This window comes from Arachis hypogaea, chromosome 12, assembly GCF_003086295.3.
Source record: "Arachis hypogaea cultivar Tifrunner chromosome 12, arahy.Tifrunner.gnm2.J5K5, whole genome shotgun sequence".
Taxonomy (NCBI): Eukaryota; Viridiplantae; Streptophyta; class Magnoliopsida; order Fabales; family Fabaceae; genus Arachis; species Arachis hypogaea.
In genome coordinates this window covers 109,166,957-109,184,305 of record NC_092047.1, presented here as the reverse complement: position 1 = coordinate 109,184,305, position 17,349 = coordinate 109,166,957, and the positions used below count along the sequence as shown (strand labels likewise).

Genomic DNA, 17,349 nt, shown 5'->3' with positions numbered 1-17,349 from the left:
TTTTCACAACACCATCTTCCCATAAATGGAAAAAATGGAAAATTTAATGAAAATCAGACTCAATCACCACCATGCTCTTGCTCCCATTAAATCTTTCTGATTCACTTAGTAATAATATCTACTACTCATGAAAATCTCTGAGAAAAGGTTTGAAAGCAGCTAGAAGTGGGAAAAAATGATGAGAGACACTTAAATTTTATTTTGCAAAAAGAGAAAAAAAGAAAAAAAGAAATAAGAATCATGTTCATGAACTGTACAATGACGGTGGTCAGAACTCAGAAGTGGAAACTACTTTTCTATATTAATAAGATAATCAGGTTTTATAAACTTCCTGTGATAATGACATTGTTATATAAATCTGATTTAATTTTAATATTTACAAGCAATGAATGGGTACTGGGTAGAACAGTTACTTGGTATTTGCTTGGTGGCTAAAACACTGTCCACTAAAACACGCATGCTTTTGCCAATTCTTTTCCATAACTCCATACCAAAGCTAAGAATAATACAATAAAATAAAAGTAAAATAAAACAAAAAAAACTTTAATATATGTCATCTGTACTCATTTCATATATTTATTTAATCATTAATTTAATCAAAATCTCTAAAATAAGTCTTTGTTCAGCATGAATATCCCAGAATTCCATTCTACTATTAAATTATATTCAAAGACAAGAAAAAAAATTTAGTTAAATATGACTAACACAACAAGTATGAAAAGAGTTTGAGTTCAGTTCTTAGTTGATGGATATTCTAACTCCAAGGTCTATCTTACATGAACTAAGCCATAGCAATTTTAGAAGAACTGAATTAGAGTTAGAATCAGAAGAGAATGATAATTGATATTGAAATTATTAAGTAAATAACAACTATAGAGTAAACCATATTACCCCAATTAGCTGTAACTGAACAAATCTAAAAATTGTTCTTGAGAAGAGAACATAGAAAAAAGAAAGAAAAATACTGAACCAAAACTTTTTAGTACCTTTTTGGATCAATAACAACCAAGATAATCATCATAATTATCATAATTATCATGAGAAAAAACTTTCATCTAGGAAAAACCTTCACCGGATTCACAAACTCTGCATCCGAAACCGCGGAATCCTCGAATTGGCTCGCATCATCTTCTTCGGCCGGGGCAGGGAGGTTAAGATCTATGAAACTCTCTCTTCCAAGCTTTGAGGAACTAGCGGTGGCAACCGCGGCCTTGGAGGCAGCGATTGCTTCTGCTTCTGCTTTTACTTCTGCTATTGCTCTGGTAGTGATAGTGGGAGTAGAGACAGTAGTAACATGAGTTCTCTTGTGTCCACCGAGAGCTTGACCGGAGGCGAAAACTCGAAAACAAACGGGACATTCATGGATCTTCTTGTTATTGTTATTGCCACCATTGTTGTTGTTACCGTTTTCTACGGAAGCCAAAGCAGAAGAAGCAAAAACTTCATTATTATTGTTGTTAACATTCTCATCAGCGTGATCCTCTACCACCATGAATTCAGAATCATTATGATTGTTGTAATCCATTTTCATCTTCTTATGACTCGCTCTATGGCCACCCAATGCTTGATAAGACCTAAAAACTTTGTTGCACGTCTCGCATTTGTACCTTCCTCCTCTCACCTTATTCGACTTCGCTTTGTTCTTCACAACCTCATACTCATCACTCTCTTCGCCTTCGTCCTCTTCTTCCTCCTCTTCGTCTTCGTCCTCTTCGTCATAATCTTCTTCTTCCAGTTCTTGTTCTTCTATGTTTATGTTGATCTTGTGATTAATCTTCCAATTGTTACCAGTGTCACGTGACAGCATCATGAGCCATAATGCGATGTCTTCTTCGGTGGTTGCATCGGAAGCCGAACTCGCTGACTCGTTCTTGTTGTTGCCGTTACCGAGTTGGCTCAGTTTCACCTTCTTGCTATTGAAACCATCACCGCCGCCGCCGAGTTTCCACGCTCTTTTGGATCTTTTCTTCGTTACGTTCTTTGAAGACTCCGTTTCGCTCTCTCGATCTTCTTGGAGTATAACCGATCCGGTGTCTCCGGCAGCCACGAACGAGAACTCAGGATCCGCGATCCTGAAGCTTCTCTTTGGATTCTCCCTGAGGCCATAGTACAAGCTCGTATCGTCTTCTTTTCCGAAATAAGATGACGACGACGCCGATGGTGAGAGCGGAGTTGACGACTCAGCCTCGAAGCTGAGTTGAATTGCAGGCGGCGACGGCGACGGCGATTCGTTCGGCTTTGGAGGGACGTGGAGGTTCATCATGTGAGACCTCATGTGTCCCCCCAAAGCTCTTCCATTAGAGAAGTTTCTGAAGCATAACTTGCATTTGTGCTTCTCCATATTTGAAGAAGAAAAGAAAGAAAGACAGAATGAACGAATCAAACGAAGAAGAAGAATAAGAAACAGAGCAAAACAGAGAGAGGCGTTCGTTTTGTTCTGTGTTCTGTTTCTCTTTTTTTTTTCTTTTCTGTTTTATTTTGTTTATAAGCACTTTTTTGGATCTGTGTTTGTTCTTTTTATATGTTGTGTGGGGAGTGTTTTTTTTGTGTGCGTAAAAAGAGTAGGTGCAAAGCATTCTTCCACTTAAGGGAGATATATATACGAAAAAAGGGTTCATAAATTATTATTTTTTTTCTTTTTGTTTAATAAGAAAGAAAACAAAATTAAAATATGGATTTCTTTTCTAGAAATGTTAGGAGACGAGAATTTTTTTAGCAATATTAACCTTACACTTGTACTCAATACTTTATTTTTATTAACTATACCTCATATATATTAAAATTAATTATTAATATAAAATAAAAATTAAAATATAAAACGTTTTATATTGTCATCAATTATATATATTACTTTATGCAGTACATTAAAATTAAATTTTTATAAAATATAATTTTAATGACTAATTTTAATATATAGCATTATTCTTCTATTTCTCTCTTCTGAATTTGTAATTTTGTGATTTTTTATTCCTCTTAGTCCTTTTAGGAGGTGGTTTCAACAAAAAAAATAAATAAATAAATAAATAAATAAAAACAACAACGCCACCATGAAATTGATGCTTTTTCTTTTAATTTTGTTAAGTACATGTAACATGCGAGACTTACCCGTTTTCTATTAGTTTTAATTAATTTTATTTATCCTTTTAGAATTATATTCTTCTCACTCAATCTCTCTTTTGCACCTTCAAGGCAGCAACTTTCATTCTTTGTTTATGTTTTTTCAAGGTCAATTTCCAAATGCCCTTTTGTACTAATTCAAGGTAAGTTTTTCTTTTCTTTTATTATTTTTTAAGATTCTGACTTTTTAGAAAAAGAAAAATATCAAAATCTCGATCTTCTTCAGGATAAAATCTTGAAAATTCGTAAGAACTTTTCCTCTTATAGTTATTTCAAACACTAAAAATTTAATTTAGTGGGATTTTTTTTTTCAAAAAAAAAATGGAAAGGGTATTTTAAGAAATTCACAACTTTTTTCAGCTTAAACCAGTGGCGTGCAGCTTGCTTGTCCAAGTCAAGAAAAAAAAAACTGCACTTTTGTTTATAGTTTGTTGTAACGACAAAGCCTTAATAAAATACTTAGCAGAAAGAGAAGGATTACAACTGATTATTAACATTACCTGGCTGTGATGCGTTACACGTAACTATCATCATATATGCCTTTTGTGCTTTTCAGTAGGTAACCCACTGGTTAATGTCATGGTTTTAACTCTTAATTATAAAATTGACCTTAATTAATGAAGCGAAAACCGAATCAACGTGTTCGTGTGTGTTTTTAAATCAGTAATTGTTACCAGAGTAGCATTTTTATTTCTCTGTTTTAGTTTGATTCTGTAATCTGTTATTTTTGTGGCGATGATAATTATAGAGTGCCAATTGTCAGCGTAGTAGATTTTGCTTGTTGGATTGTTCTTTAACCCAGATTTTATTTTTAAAATTGATTCAATATCTCTTCTAAATTAAATTTATATTTTAAAATAATTTTTAAAATTTAAAAATTTAAAAATTAGTGACAAGACGCAGTTAATTAGTTGTATAGAAAGATGTAGATGATTCCAACCACAATGATAGGATTGGATATGGATAAAATCTCAATGCCAATTAAATTTAAAATATTGAATAGAATCAAATATTTGAATATTTTAGACTTTGATATGATTTAATCCATAAATTTCTAATCTTTCTAATTGGATAAAAATAATTTTTAGTCTTTCTAAAAAAAATATTTTTTTATTCTTTTAAATATATTTATTTCCAAAATACTATTAAACTCTATTTTTTTAAATAATAAAAATAAAACAACCAAACATATATGAATAATAATAAAAATAAAACAACCAAATCTAATTATTCAATTATGTTATAGTGTTTAAGTGTTTTTTTAATTTAGTTTGGTTTTCAATTTGCATTGCACTCTTGGAATTTCATATATTAAAACTTGTATTATTACTTGGTTGTTGTTGTTTTAATTATTTATAATATTTTATATTATTTAATTGAATATGCGAATTTACGGATCAGATTGGATCTAAATTTATTAGCCCCTACTTGTTATGATTGTTTTATGAAATTGGAAAAAGAATGAAAATGATATTTTATTTGTGATTAATTTTTTTGAATTTTTAGTTTAAACATGTTTTGTTTTGACATTAATAAAAAGTAGTTTTAAGATTTACAATGTCATTTGATTTTTTTTTTCTATAAGATTTTCAAAATAGTAAATAGCTGAGTTAAACAATTTTTTAATATGAAAACGAGTAATTGAATATTTAGCATTTTTTTTTACAATCAACCATGCTTAACTCATACTTAGCATTGGATCATAAATGTGAAATGCTTAAACTCATACTTTATATAGAACACAAAAAAAATGTGCGTTAGTTCAGTGCTATAAAATAAAATCTTACTCTTATTTAATATCATAAATAAATTGGGATTCAAATTTTGGTCATGCTTATGTCTCATTTGTTATCCTACCTAAGTAGTTACTAATCTCAATCAAATAATGAAAAGTTAAGATATAGTTAGGGAATTTTTTAGGGGACCCCTTTCTTTTTCTTAAATAAAAAGTTTGGGGTGGATGATAATGGTGTTTTAGCCCCTTAATTTTGGATCTTAGTTTGAAATGTGTGATGGTAATGAAGGGTGAGGGAAAAGGGTAGGGAAACTAATTAACTACCCTATCTTTGAGAATGGAGTATTGTATGGGATTGGTGGAAGTAAATGCCGTTTTGTTAGGGTTCAATAGACTCAGTCCCTTCCTTCATATGCTAATAGCTACTCTCATAGTTATTTATTTATAATTTTATAGGAAGAGTTTTAAGTGTACCGAAAATACCGGTATTCTAATTATTTTAACCGTTGATCTGAATTATAAAATTATATGTAATATATATTAATTAAAATCAACGGTTAAAACAACTGGAACACTGGTACATTTGAAATTTTTTCAATTTTATATGTATTAAAGTTTGCTTCGTAATGCTTTCCCCACACTCCCTTCACACAAACAACAACACAGCAAAATTGCCTTTTTTTTTTTTTCATTTTTCTTTTTTGTTTTTCAACCTATAGACGCGGTCCTTTCCTTCTTCATTTTTGGCACTCAATTAATTGTAATTTGTTGATTTCATTAATTACACCTTGTTAATTAATAAAAACTAAAGAGGAAAAAACAAATCAACTTGGTCATGAAGTCATGATGGTGAAGAATGCCGTATGCATTGTGTCAAACCTCTTTGCTCTATTTTCCTGTTTTTTTTTTTTTCAAAAGAAAAAAAATGATTAAATAAACGCATGAATCATTTGAACTTTGGCTACATTAAACATAAACGCTAAAATTAGGGTTTGTTTTAAAATGCGTGTTTTTAAAAATGTTTTTAAAAATAAAACTGATTTCAATATTTGAATATAAATTTATCTTCTTCAAAATTTATGACTGAATAAAATATTTTTAAAAAATTGATAACTTCTCAAAAAATAATTGATCTTGGATTATTGATAAAATCTCTTCGAATTCAAAATTAAAGTGTTACAAACTTACAATAGATATAAATTTTAAGACTTTAAAAATAAATTTAAATTCTGCATAGTAAAAGTCACAAAAATAAATTTTATAAGTAAAAAAATTACGTGATATACCCAAAAAAGTGTGCACCATGCCAAGATGATTGTTAAACTGTTTTGAATATGAATAGGTCAATAAAAATCTGCATCTAAATAGGACCTCGTTGTCTTTGTGCAAATACCATTTAAGTAAATGTAGTCATTTAGTTTACACTAGTACTGTGATAGTGTATTTAATTTATTGCCTCAGACTTCTTTGGTATGAAAATGCATTCAATACTTTAAAGTCAAGAAGAAAGTTGGGAGTTAGGACTTTGAGAAGACTGACGACTCAGAAGTGGGTTGGAAATAATTATCTTGATTTTAACAATTTGTATATAAATGAAAACAAAATGCACTTTTTAAAAGAAAATGTATATTTCATTTTTATACGTAGACTTCATTCTATAATTATTATATTCATTTTTTAACAATGTAACCGATGATTTTTATGGTTATTATTACCGATTTAATAACCAAACAAGAAAGAATTAAAGAAATGTCTCGATCATAAAGAAAGTTATTAAAATCTTGAAATAAAACTTATATGTAAAGTATGAAATGTGAATACATGAAAATCACATGGTAAACATGAGTTTCTTTTACAAGTACGCTTTACTACTAATCTATATTAAAAATTATGTTGGTATTTTAACTCCTAAGTATAGATCTATAATTCTATATAGATTCATCTAAACTTAACATGTTTAAATTTAAAACATTCTTAAATTTCACATTAAAAAACGAAATTCTCCCTTTTAAAAAGGTTTAAGCCCATCCCCTTCCTTTCAAACATAAATATATAAGTCACGAAAAAAACATAAATATATAAGACTCATAATTTTTATATTAATTTATGAAATTCTACACTATTTCTTTTTTAAAAATGCATAAGTAAATTATTTTACTTTATATGTTGTTTAATAATTATTCTTATTTTAATACAAAAATTGAAAGCTTTTTTTTTTTGGGCTTAACTTTCATATATTACATAGACAATTTTTTTTTACTCAACGATCTAATATCTTGAACATCTTATAAAATAAATATATAATTGAGTGATGGCCTAAAATTTTCTTATACCATACATGTATATCAATTAAGCTCTTTTTTTTCACTATTGTATATATAACATTATTCTTTTGCAATCTTCATCTTCATGTTTGTGCATACTAGAAATCTGGCATTAAGAAGCAGATTCTCTTATTTGGAAATTTTTATTTCGCTATGCTTAGTATTTTAGCATAATTTTTTTTCACGTTGGGCCTTCTTGAAGTGGTCCATTGCTAGTTGGGCTATAGTCCAATTTGTAAACAGCATGCTCTTTTTTTTTTTTTTGGTCAAGAAACAACATGCTCTTAAGATAGCAGTATAGTAGCTATCAAAATTGAACTCATAATTAATTCGGTTGCTATAAAAATATTTAAAAATTTTTATTATTATATTTTTAAAATGTATTCTTACGACACAAATTTGTTAAATCTATAAAATAAAAATTAAATAGTAAAAATAAATCAATGCATTTATAATTTAATACAATATCTATATATATCATATAAAATTATAATAGAACATTGTTATTGAATGATAATAAAATTATATGATAATTTTAATGAATTCATTTATATTATGTATGGTTGTTGGCATCATATATAGTAACAACAAACTTAGCCGAGTGTATAAAGTGAGTAAGGTTATAGAAGAGGTTATTGGTTAGTATCTCAATTTTTGTTTTTGAATTTCTTAAAAAGGATTCGGTTCACAGACTTGGCTAGGGTTCAATTATCTTTGCCTTGCAATATCATATTTGAATTGGATAATTTTTTTAGATAATCCAATCTGGTTCAATTTTAAATGGTTAAATTAGATTGAATTTGCAATTTTTTTTTGACAAACCAATCTGATGCAAATTTAAACGGTTGAATTAGATTGAATTTATAATTTTATAAATTAAAAAAAAATTTAAATATACATAACAAGTTTTAATATCAAATCTTAAATAAAAAATAATAATATAAAAAATCTAAATTGTATCTTAAAAAATCAATATAATAATATAAAATAGAAAATAAATTATAAATTGATTAAAATAAATAAATAAACAAATCTTATTTTGAGTTCATAAAATAATCACTAAATAATAATAATATATGAATAAAATAAAAATGTATAATAAATTGAACATATTATAAGTAAAATTTTAAATGTAATAGTAAAATAATAATATTATATCACATTGTCCGATTTTAGATTAGATTGAATTGGTTTTGAGAATTATATTTAAAATCCGATCTTATCCATACATGTAGTTTGGCATAATTAACATCTAATAAAATATAAATTAATGAAATTTTAATTGATCTTCGGTTTGAACATGAGTAATTTAATTTAGATCAGTTTAAATTTAAACACTTTAATTTCATTATGTGAACTCGAACTTAAAACTATAATAATGAAAAATTTAGATATTAGATGTGTGAATATGTGATGTAAGTGAGTAATATAATGTGTATGTAATGTCTAAAATTGGATATTGTTCAAACCATTCTCCTAATAAAAAAAAAAAAAAACCTTTGAATGGAGGAGGTGTAGGGATGGAAATAAGTTAGATTAGGCCAAACTTCACTTTTAATAAGCTAAGCTTGACTTGTTATTGAATTTGGCCTAGTTGAAGTGTGATAAAAAGTCTGATATATATCATTTTTTATTAAAATAAAAAAATAAAAAATATTTTAAAAAATTAAAAAAATATTTATATACAATATATTAAATTTAATTCGTATAATAATATCTAAATTTTTATAGTATTTAAAATATAAAGAAATATTTATAATAAAGTATAATAAATTTAAAATTTTTAATAATTATTTTAATTATAAAAAATTATTTTTATATTTTAATAGGTTCAGACAGATTTAACAAACTTATTAAATTATTTTATGAAGTTGGATTTGGTCTATTAATAAAATTAAATTTTTAAATTAGTCTGAATTTATAAGTATTTTATAACAGATCAATCATACTAAATGCAGATTAAATTGTAAATCTTTAATAGGTTGTCTTACCTATTTTCCCTGAGTTGAAAAGGGAGGATTAAGGAGGAGGAAGAAGCAAAATGGTCCATTAATTATTCCATTAATATCCATGCACATGTATATTGCAGCAAGTTGCAAAAATTCGGTTTTGAAATACATGCTCATATGCCCCTTGCTAATATATTAAAATTTAATGGAATTAATGATAGGTTAAGAAAATATCAAGGTTACGAGAATCAGACCAGTTAATAAATCAGTAAAACAATTGGTTTAATAGTCTGATTGGGGTTCAACCGAAATTCAACCGGTTTAATTAAATATTAAATAAAATTATTAAAAATTAATATATGTAATGCTTGATCATTATCTAGTTGTTCTATCTTCAAAAATAAAAATTTTTAATTAGTAACAACTACAATTTACAAACACAAATTTACACAAATTAAATACAGTTACAGTCAATGACTAAATATTGATTGTTGAACAGATTTACAGAATTTCTAATCACATCAAGAAGCAAAGAATACATGCAGCACCAAAAGTTCAAAACAGAAAATTATCAATTACATTCGACATCAAAAGTTCAAAAAACAAATTCAGAAGTCAGAATCCAAACAATTAGACAATTAAATCAACAATTAACAATCAACAAAATTAATAAGTACCACAAAAAATTAACAAAATTATTTTAAAAGAGTTAATTCAAATTGAAAAGAAAAGTGAACCTGAACAAAATCACTAAATGAAGTCAATCAAAATACAATGGTTCTCAACAAGCAACTAGAGAGGGCTAATTCCATAATTTCTAGCCTTGAAGATGCCCACAGAATTATGTTGTAGTTGCGGATCATTTTGTGGCTGTTCCATCTAAATTCAAAATGACAGCAATCTAGAATCCAGAAAAATATATCAATCCATATAACTCATACGACATTCATTCAACATAATTAACAGAGCATAATTGAATTTAAATTTTAAACCCCAAAATTCAACAGAGCAGAAATCAACAAAACTCAATATAGCCAAATCCAACATAGCAGAATTGAATTTGTATACCGAAATTTAAAATAAACAAAATTGAAAAACAAAACAAGAATAATTAACAAAATAAAAAAAATTAATTGAAAAACAGAACAAGAACCCATGAACAACCATGAACTCAAATCTGTCCAATTCATACAGTTTTATCACCAAATAAATGAAATTAATTGAAAGAAGGAAAAGATTGAAGTACTGACTATTGAGTACTCACCACGGGAGAGGCCGAGAGCATAGAAGGTCAGACTGTCAAAGCCAGACGTCGACCCACGCTTCGGTGACGGTGACAGTTCGGTGCCGACAACAAGCTGACGACCACGACGACGCCAACACGGTGATGCTTCGACCCGCGACGGTGGCCTTCGACCTCGATTCGCGACGGCAACCTTCGACCCGGACGCGACGGTGACCTTCGACCCACGACGGTGATGCTTTGCTCCGGCGTTTGTTGGAGGTGACGGTGGTGTTTGTACTTTGGAGGAAGAAGGTTGAAGAGAGACTGAGAAAGTTAGGGTTGGGACTTGGGAGTGAGTAGAAGTCTTCAAAGAGAAGTAGAGAACTGATGCTTCAGTCTTTTTTTATTTTTTTTCCTTTTTTTTTAAAGCAGCGCCAAAACGGCACCGTTTCGTGGCTTGGGAGGGAAAACCGGTACTTGCTAAAACCCGGCCAATTTGACTGGTTCGCCGGTTAACCACAGATTTGGCCGGTTTTTTTACCGATTTTTTGCAAGACGATTTTGTAGGTGGATCGGACCGGCTAATTGACCGATTTCTGGTTAACCTAGTTGAACCGGCCGGTCCGGTCCGGTTTTCATAACCTTGGAAAATATACATTATGTGCATGCATCTATATATTAGAAGTTTGGATTATTATTACTACTTGACCTTAGTACTTTTATTTCATGATAAAGCTAAGCCAAGGCTTCGCGAGGATGGAGATTCTGAAATTTGTTTTTATTAGCTAAATAGTTGAGTTCATGTTTCTTATTTTATTTTTGGTACTTTAATATGAAAGGAAAAAGATAGGAACCTAATTAATAAGGTTCCTATAACAAACTTCCACAACTATTATTTGTATATTTTATTCCTTTAGATGAAACCTAACTATTATTCTTATGTTTTGCATCAGTTAAACCGATTGTTGTACTCAATATATATAATGTAAGATGTTCAAAGGAACTGTTACAATTCTTAAATATTATTGAAGAGCTTATATATAAGGTCAGTAGGTGCTACATAATGGACTTCTCTTCAGTAAGGTTTTGAAGGGAATTGCTCATCATTGTCATCTTTTTAAACTCCTGTTAAACTAAAATTATATGTATGTGTAAAATAATTGTTCATATTGTTGGAATAAATTGTTTTATAATCCAGATTATTTATATTAAATCACCAAAAATTATATATATATATATATATATATATATATATATATATATAGTGTCAAAGCATACATGAGTTGTCTCAATTTTTTTCAACTAAAAAATTTCTATATTTCTATTAGGACGGTTGAATTGCAACTTTTCTAATGAAAAAAAAGTTGCTGAACTAACTTTGGTATGTTGAGGATCGACTCTGAAGTCACTATTTATATTTAATTTGAGCATGACACCTATTAAACCTTAAAGTCCAAATAAAAATAATATCTAAAATCCAAAAGATCATATCTGTTTTTATTCTCATTTGATTTCAAATAAAAAATAATTATGACTTATTCAATTTAGCATTTATAATAATAAATGAGATCATCGTTTTATAAATCATTTAATTTAAAATAGCATAATTTATATTTATAATTAATATATTTATTATTCACAAACAAATTAAAAAATTAAATAATTTCCTAACACAGACCACAGACCTCTTTGTTAGACTAAGCATTATATGCAGATGCAAACAAATTGGTGAGTTTCCTCCTTATTTTTACTGTGGGAGTGTTGGTGAAAGATAATTTAAAAGATCTCACTCGAAATTTATACTTCTCTTATATTTTTTAAATGTAAGAAAAAACAGGTTCTGCCAACCCAATATGAAAGGCAAAAAAAAAAAAGTTCTATCAGTCCAATATGGAAGACAAACAACGCATTCAATCACTTATGCTTTATGACCAAAAAAAAAAAAAAATCACTTATGCTTATTTGTTTCTCAATTTCAATTTAGAAATATGTGGATTAGGATTACGTTCTATACTTCTATTTCAACTAGTAATATTTGGATTCTTGAATTAGTTTAAATATTATATATATTAAGGAATTGAGTTACACCTTGAAAGATAAGCATACAAGAAAAGTTTTATACTAATATACATGACATTGCACAAAGCTAAGATTAAAATAATATTACCCTTTCGATATTTCCATCCTTTTAAGTTAAGAGTGTGTCACAAAAAAGAACGAGGCTACAATATATCAAGAGCCTCTTGGTAGAACCGTCCTGCCTTAGTTCAAATTATAGGTGCCAGAAGAAATTGAAAAATGTTCAAGATTGATATTTTAGTAAAACAGAAAATTGTCCGGATTAATATTTTAGTATAAAATAATATAAAAAAATTTTAATAATATATTTTTTAACAATACATTATATGTACTTTCTTTTCTCCAAATATTAGAAGATAAGTACAAAGGTATTAACTTTTCAAAAAAAAAGTATGAAAAAAAATTAAGTTTTATTATGCTAAGACTTGTTAACTGTAATAACATTTTGATATATAGATAAAAAAATAAATCTAAAATTGTTAATTTTTATTTAATAAATAATGAATAAAATAATTGAATTGATGGTAGCCTAGACACTTTCATTTTTAATAATTAATTATCAGTATCTAAAATAAGGGGAATAGCTATTAGGACTGGCAATGGGTAGGGTAGGATAGGGTCCTAACCCTACCCGCGGGTTGAAAATTTTATTAAAGCTCTACTCTACTCTACCTGTGGGTTGAGAATCTCTCAACCCTAACCCTATCCGCACCCTAAAATTCTAAACCCTACCCTACCCTACCCTACCCGCAGAAATATCAAATTTTTCAAAGTAAATATAAAATTCAATCATTTCGAATTTTATACATATTAATAACATAAAAAATAAAAAATTAATGCTCTAAATTACTAAATTAACTAACTAGTTTAGTAGTTGTTTACTTATTGTAAGTCATTACATAAGGGAGGTTGTGGGTTCAACTCTCACTTCCTTCACTATATACCTAATTTTTAAAAAATGTGTTATATATGAGGTGCGGGTAGCCTACCCTACCCGAACGGGTTGGACCGGGTTGGATACCCGCGGGTAGGGTATGAATTGCCAGCCCTAAAAGCTATACAATTATAAAATGATTTCACCATTATTCTATGAATTTTTTTCTACATCTTTTAAAAAAACGAAAAAGCTCTGCATCCATGTATTTTTTACATGGTTGTTAACCAAGTAATTTCCTCCACACGCGCGTCCCCACCCCTCATTCATTTGTCATACACGCGCTACATATAACGTGTTGCAACCTAAAACTTTGCTCAACGTAAACCTTCTGCTGCAACTTAAACCTCCTGCTTTTCTGCTCGCGTTCTTCCTTATTGATCTACATTGCCTTCGTCGTTCTCCTCTGGTCGCGTTCATCTTTTCGTTTTCTTATTTCGATCTGGTTGCATTTATCTTCTTCCTATTCTTCTTCGTTTTCTTTTTCGATCTGCACTTCTGAATTGAAACAATAAATGACTCAACTTCAAATCAAGAGAGCGATTTAGATTACTCTTTTAAAACGAATCAAACTGACAAAGTTTGGATTATTCAATTTTGAATTAAATGGACGGAGGTGTACTGAATTGAATTGAATTGAATTGATAATATGTAAATTGTAGGCAGAGTTATTTGAATTTGATTTTATATAATGGATTATGTTTCATTCACTTAGTTCTATACAATTGTTTCCCCATGAGTACTGTGTTCGGTTCACCATAAGTACTGTGTTCGGTTCATTCTGCAGAAAGCTGTTTGAATTTGATTTTATATAATGGATTATATTTAGTTCACTCAGTACTATACAATTGTATTGTGTTCGTTTCACCATGAGTACTATGTTCGGTTCACCATGAGTACTGTGTTTGGTTCAATATGCACTATTCAAAACTCTTCTTCCTTACCTTCTACTGCTTCTTCACCAGAGAGAGAAGAAGGAAAAGACAAAAAAATACAGCAACAACAACAACAAAAGAATGATGATAGGGTTTCAGGGTTTAGGGTTTTAGGGTTTAGGGTTTATAGGTTTAGGGTTCAATGTACAGGGGTTCAGTGTGTTTCAAACTTTCGGTTCGTTTCGTGTATTAATTTCGGTTCACTGTGTTCATGGTTGAGGGTTTAGGATTTAGGGGTCTAGAATTTAGGGTTCAGGTTAGGGCTTTAGGGGTTTAGGGTTTACGGTAGGGTTTAGAATTTAGGATTTAGGGTTTAGAGTTTAGCATTCAGGGTTCATAGTTCAGTGTTCAGGGTTTAGGGTTTACGGTTTAGCGTTTAGGGTTCATAGTTTAGAGTTCAGGGTTTGGGTTCAGGGTTTAAGGTTTAGGGTTTAGGTTTTAGGGCGTAGGGTTTAGGGTCTAGGTTTTAGGGTTTTAGGGATTTAGGGTTTATGGGTTCAGGGTTCAGTGTTCAGGGTTCTAGTTTTAGTGTTCAGGGTTTAGGGTTTAGGGTTCAGTGTTTAGGGGTTCATAAATTTTTGGTAAACAGGAGAGCGATTTGGATTACTCTTCTGAAATGAATCACTGACAAAGTTTGAATTATTCAATTTTGAATCGAATTGAATGGAATGCAATTGCTAATTTGAATTGAATTAAATGGACGGAGGTGTACTAAATTGAATTGAATTGAATTGATAATATGTAAATTGTAGGCAGAGTTATTTGAATTTGATTTTATATAATGGATTATATTTCGTTCACTCAGTATTATACAATTGTTTTACCATGAGTACTGTATTCGGTTCACCATGAGTACTGTGTTCGGTTCACCATAAGTACTGTGTTCGGTTCATTCTGCAGAAAGCTGTTTGAATTTGATTTTATATAATGGATTATGTTTCGTTCACTCAGTACTATACAATTATATTGTGTTCGGTTCACCATGAGTACTATGTTTGGTTCACCATGAGTACTCTGTTCGATTCACCATGAGTACTGTGTTCGGTTCATTATGCACTATTCAAAACTCTTCTTCCTCACTTTCTACTGCTTCTTCACCAGAGATAGAAGGAGGAAAAGACAAAAAAAATACAGCAGCAACAACAACAAAAGAATGACGATAGGGTTTCAAGGTTTAGGGTTTTAGGGTTTAGGGTTTATGAGTTCAGGGTTCAGTGTACAGAGGTTCAGTGTGTTTCAAACTTTCGGTTCGCCCTATGTATTAATTTCGGTTCACCGTGTTCATGGTTAAGGGTTTAGGGTTTAGGGGTCTAGGGTTTAAGGTTCAGGGTTTAGGATTTTTGAGGTTTAGGGTTTACGGTAGGGTTTAGGATTTAGGGTTTAGGATTTAGCGTTCAGGGTTCAGAGTTCAGAGTTCAGAGTTCGGGTTCAGGGTTTAGATTTTAGGTTGTAGGGTTTAGGGTTTAGGTTTCAGGGTTTTAGGGATTTAGGGTTTATGGGTTCAGGGTTCTAGTTTTAGTGTTTAGGGTTTAGGGTTCAGTGTTTAGGGGTTCATAATTTTTTGGTAAACAGAAGAGTGATTTGGATTACTCTTCTAAAACAAATCAAACTGACAAAGTTTGGATTATTCAATTTTGAATCGAATTGAATGGAATGCAATTTCTAATTTGAATTGAATTAAATGGACGGAGTTGTACTGAATTGAGTTGAATTGAATTGATAATATGTAAATTGTAGGCAGAGTTATTTGAATTTGATTTTATATAATGGATTATGTTTCGTTCACTCAGTACTATACAATTGTTTCACCATGAGTACTGTGTTCGGTTCACCATGAGTACTGTGTTCGATTCATTCTGCAAAAAGCTATTTGAATTTGATTTTATATAATGGATTATGTTTCGTTCACTCAGTACTATACAATTGTATTGTATTCGGTTCACCATGAGTACTGTGTTCGGTTCACCATGAGTACTGTGTTCGGTTCACCATGAGTACTGTGTTCGGTTCATTATGCACTATTCAAAACTCTTCTTCCTCACCTTATACTGCTTCTTCACCAGAGAGAGAAGGAGGAAAAGACAAAAAAATACAACAGCAGCAACAACAAAAGAATGACGATAGGGTTTAGGGTTTATGGGTTCAGGGTTCAGTGTACAGGGGTTCAGTGTGTTTCAAAGTTTCAGTTCACCGTGTTCATGGTTGAGGGTTTAAGGTTTAGGGGTCTTGGGTTTAAGGTTCACGGTTCAGGGTTTTAGGGGTTTATGGTTTACGGTAGGGTTCAGGGTTTAGGGTTTGGGTTTAGGGTTTAGCATTCAGGGTTCAGAGTTCAGTATTCAGGGTTTTGGTTCAGGGTTTAGTGTTTAGGGTTTAGCGTTCAGGGTTCAGAGTTCAGAATTCAAGTTCGGGTTCAGGGTTTAAGGTTTAGGGTTTAGGGTTTAGGTTTTAGGATTTTAGGGATTTAGGGTGTATGGGTTTAGGGTTGAGTGTTCAGGGTTCTAGTTTTAGTGTTTAGGGTTTAGGGTTTAGGGTTTACAGTTCAGTGTTTAGGGGTTCATAATTTTTTGGTAAATAGGAGAGCGATTTGGATTACTCTTCTGAAACGAATCAAACTGACAAAGTTTGGATTATTCAATTTTGAATCGAATTGAATGGAATGCAATTGCTAATTTGAATTGAATTAAATGGACGGAGGTGTACTGAATTGAATTGATAATATGTAAATTGTAGGCAGAGTTATTTGAATTTGATTTTATATAATGGATTATGTTTCGTTCACTCAGTACTATACAATTGTTTCACCATGAGTACTGTGTTCGGTTCACCATGAGTACTGTGTTCGGTTCATTCTGCCGAAAGCTGTTTGAATTTGATTTTATATAATGGATTATGTTTCGTTCACTCAGTACTATAAAATTGTTTCACCATGAGTACTGTGTTCGGTTCACCATGAGTACTGTGTTCGCTTCATTCTGCAGAAAGTTATTTGAATTTGATTTTATATAATGGATTATGTTTCGTTCACTCAGTACTATACAATTGTATTGTGTT

The 17,349-nt window shown here is 30.2% G+C and overlaps 1 protein-coding gene and 1 long non-coding RNA gene across 2 annotated transcripts; both read right to left on the bottom strand.

Moving 5' to 3' along the window:
• Positions 1-817: 817 nt before the first annotated feature.
• LOC112728181 (zinc finger protein ZAT9-like) lies at positions 818-2,563 on the bottom strand. The gene has a single exon (XM_025778218.3). It carries the CDS (start codon positions 2,339-2,341, stop codon positions 1,052-1,054), a length of 1,290 nt encoding a protein of 429 aa, XP_025634003.1. The 5' UTR covers positions 2,342-2,563; the 3' UTR covers positions 818-1,051.
• Positions 2,564-9,679: 7,116 nt separating this feature from the next.
• LOC112730511 (uncharacterized) lies at positions 9,680-10,749 on the bottom strand. Its single transcript, XR_011868892.1, has 2 exons — positions 10,390-10,749; positions 9,680-10,026 (listed from the first exon to the last, which is right to left on the bottom strand). It is a non-coding gene; the product is annotated as an uncharacterized lncRNA (long non-coding RNA).
• Between the last annotated feature and the right edge of the window lie 6,600 nt (positions 10,750-17,349).

Excerpts from the sequence above, each read along its gene's own strand:
- LOC112728181 (XM_025778218.3), bottom strand. The coding sequence starts at position 2,341 with ATGGAGAAGCACAAATGCAAGTTATGCTTCAGAAACTTCTCTAATGGA.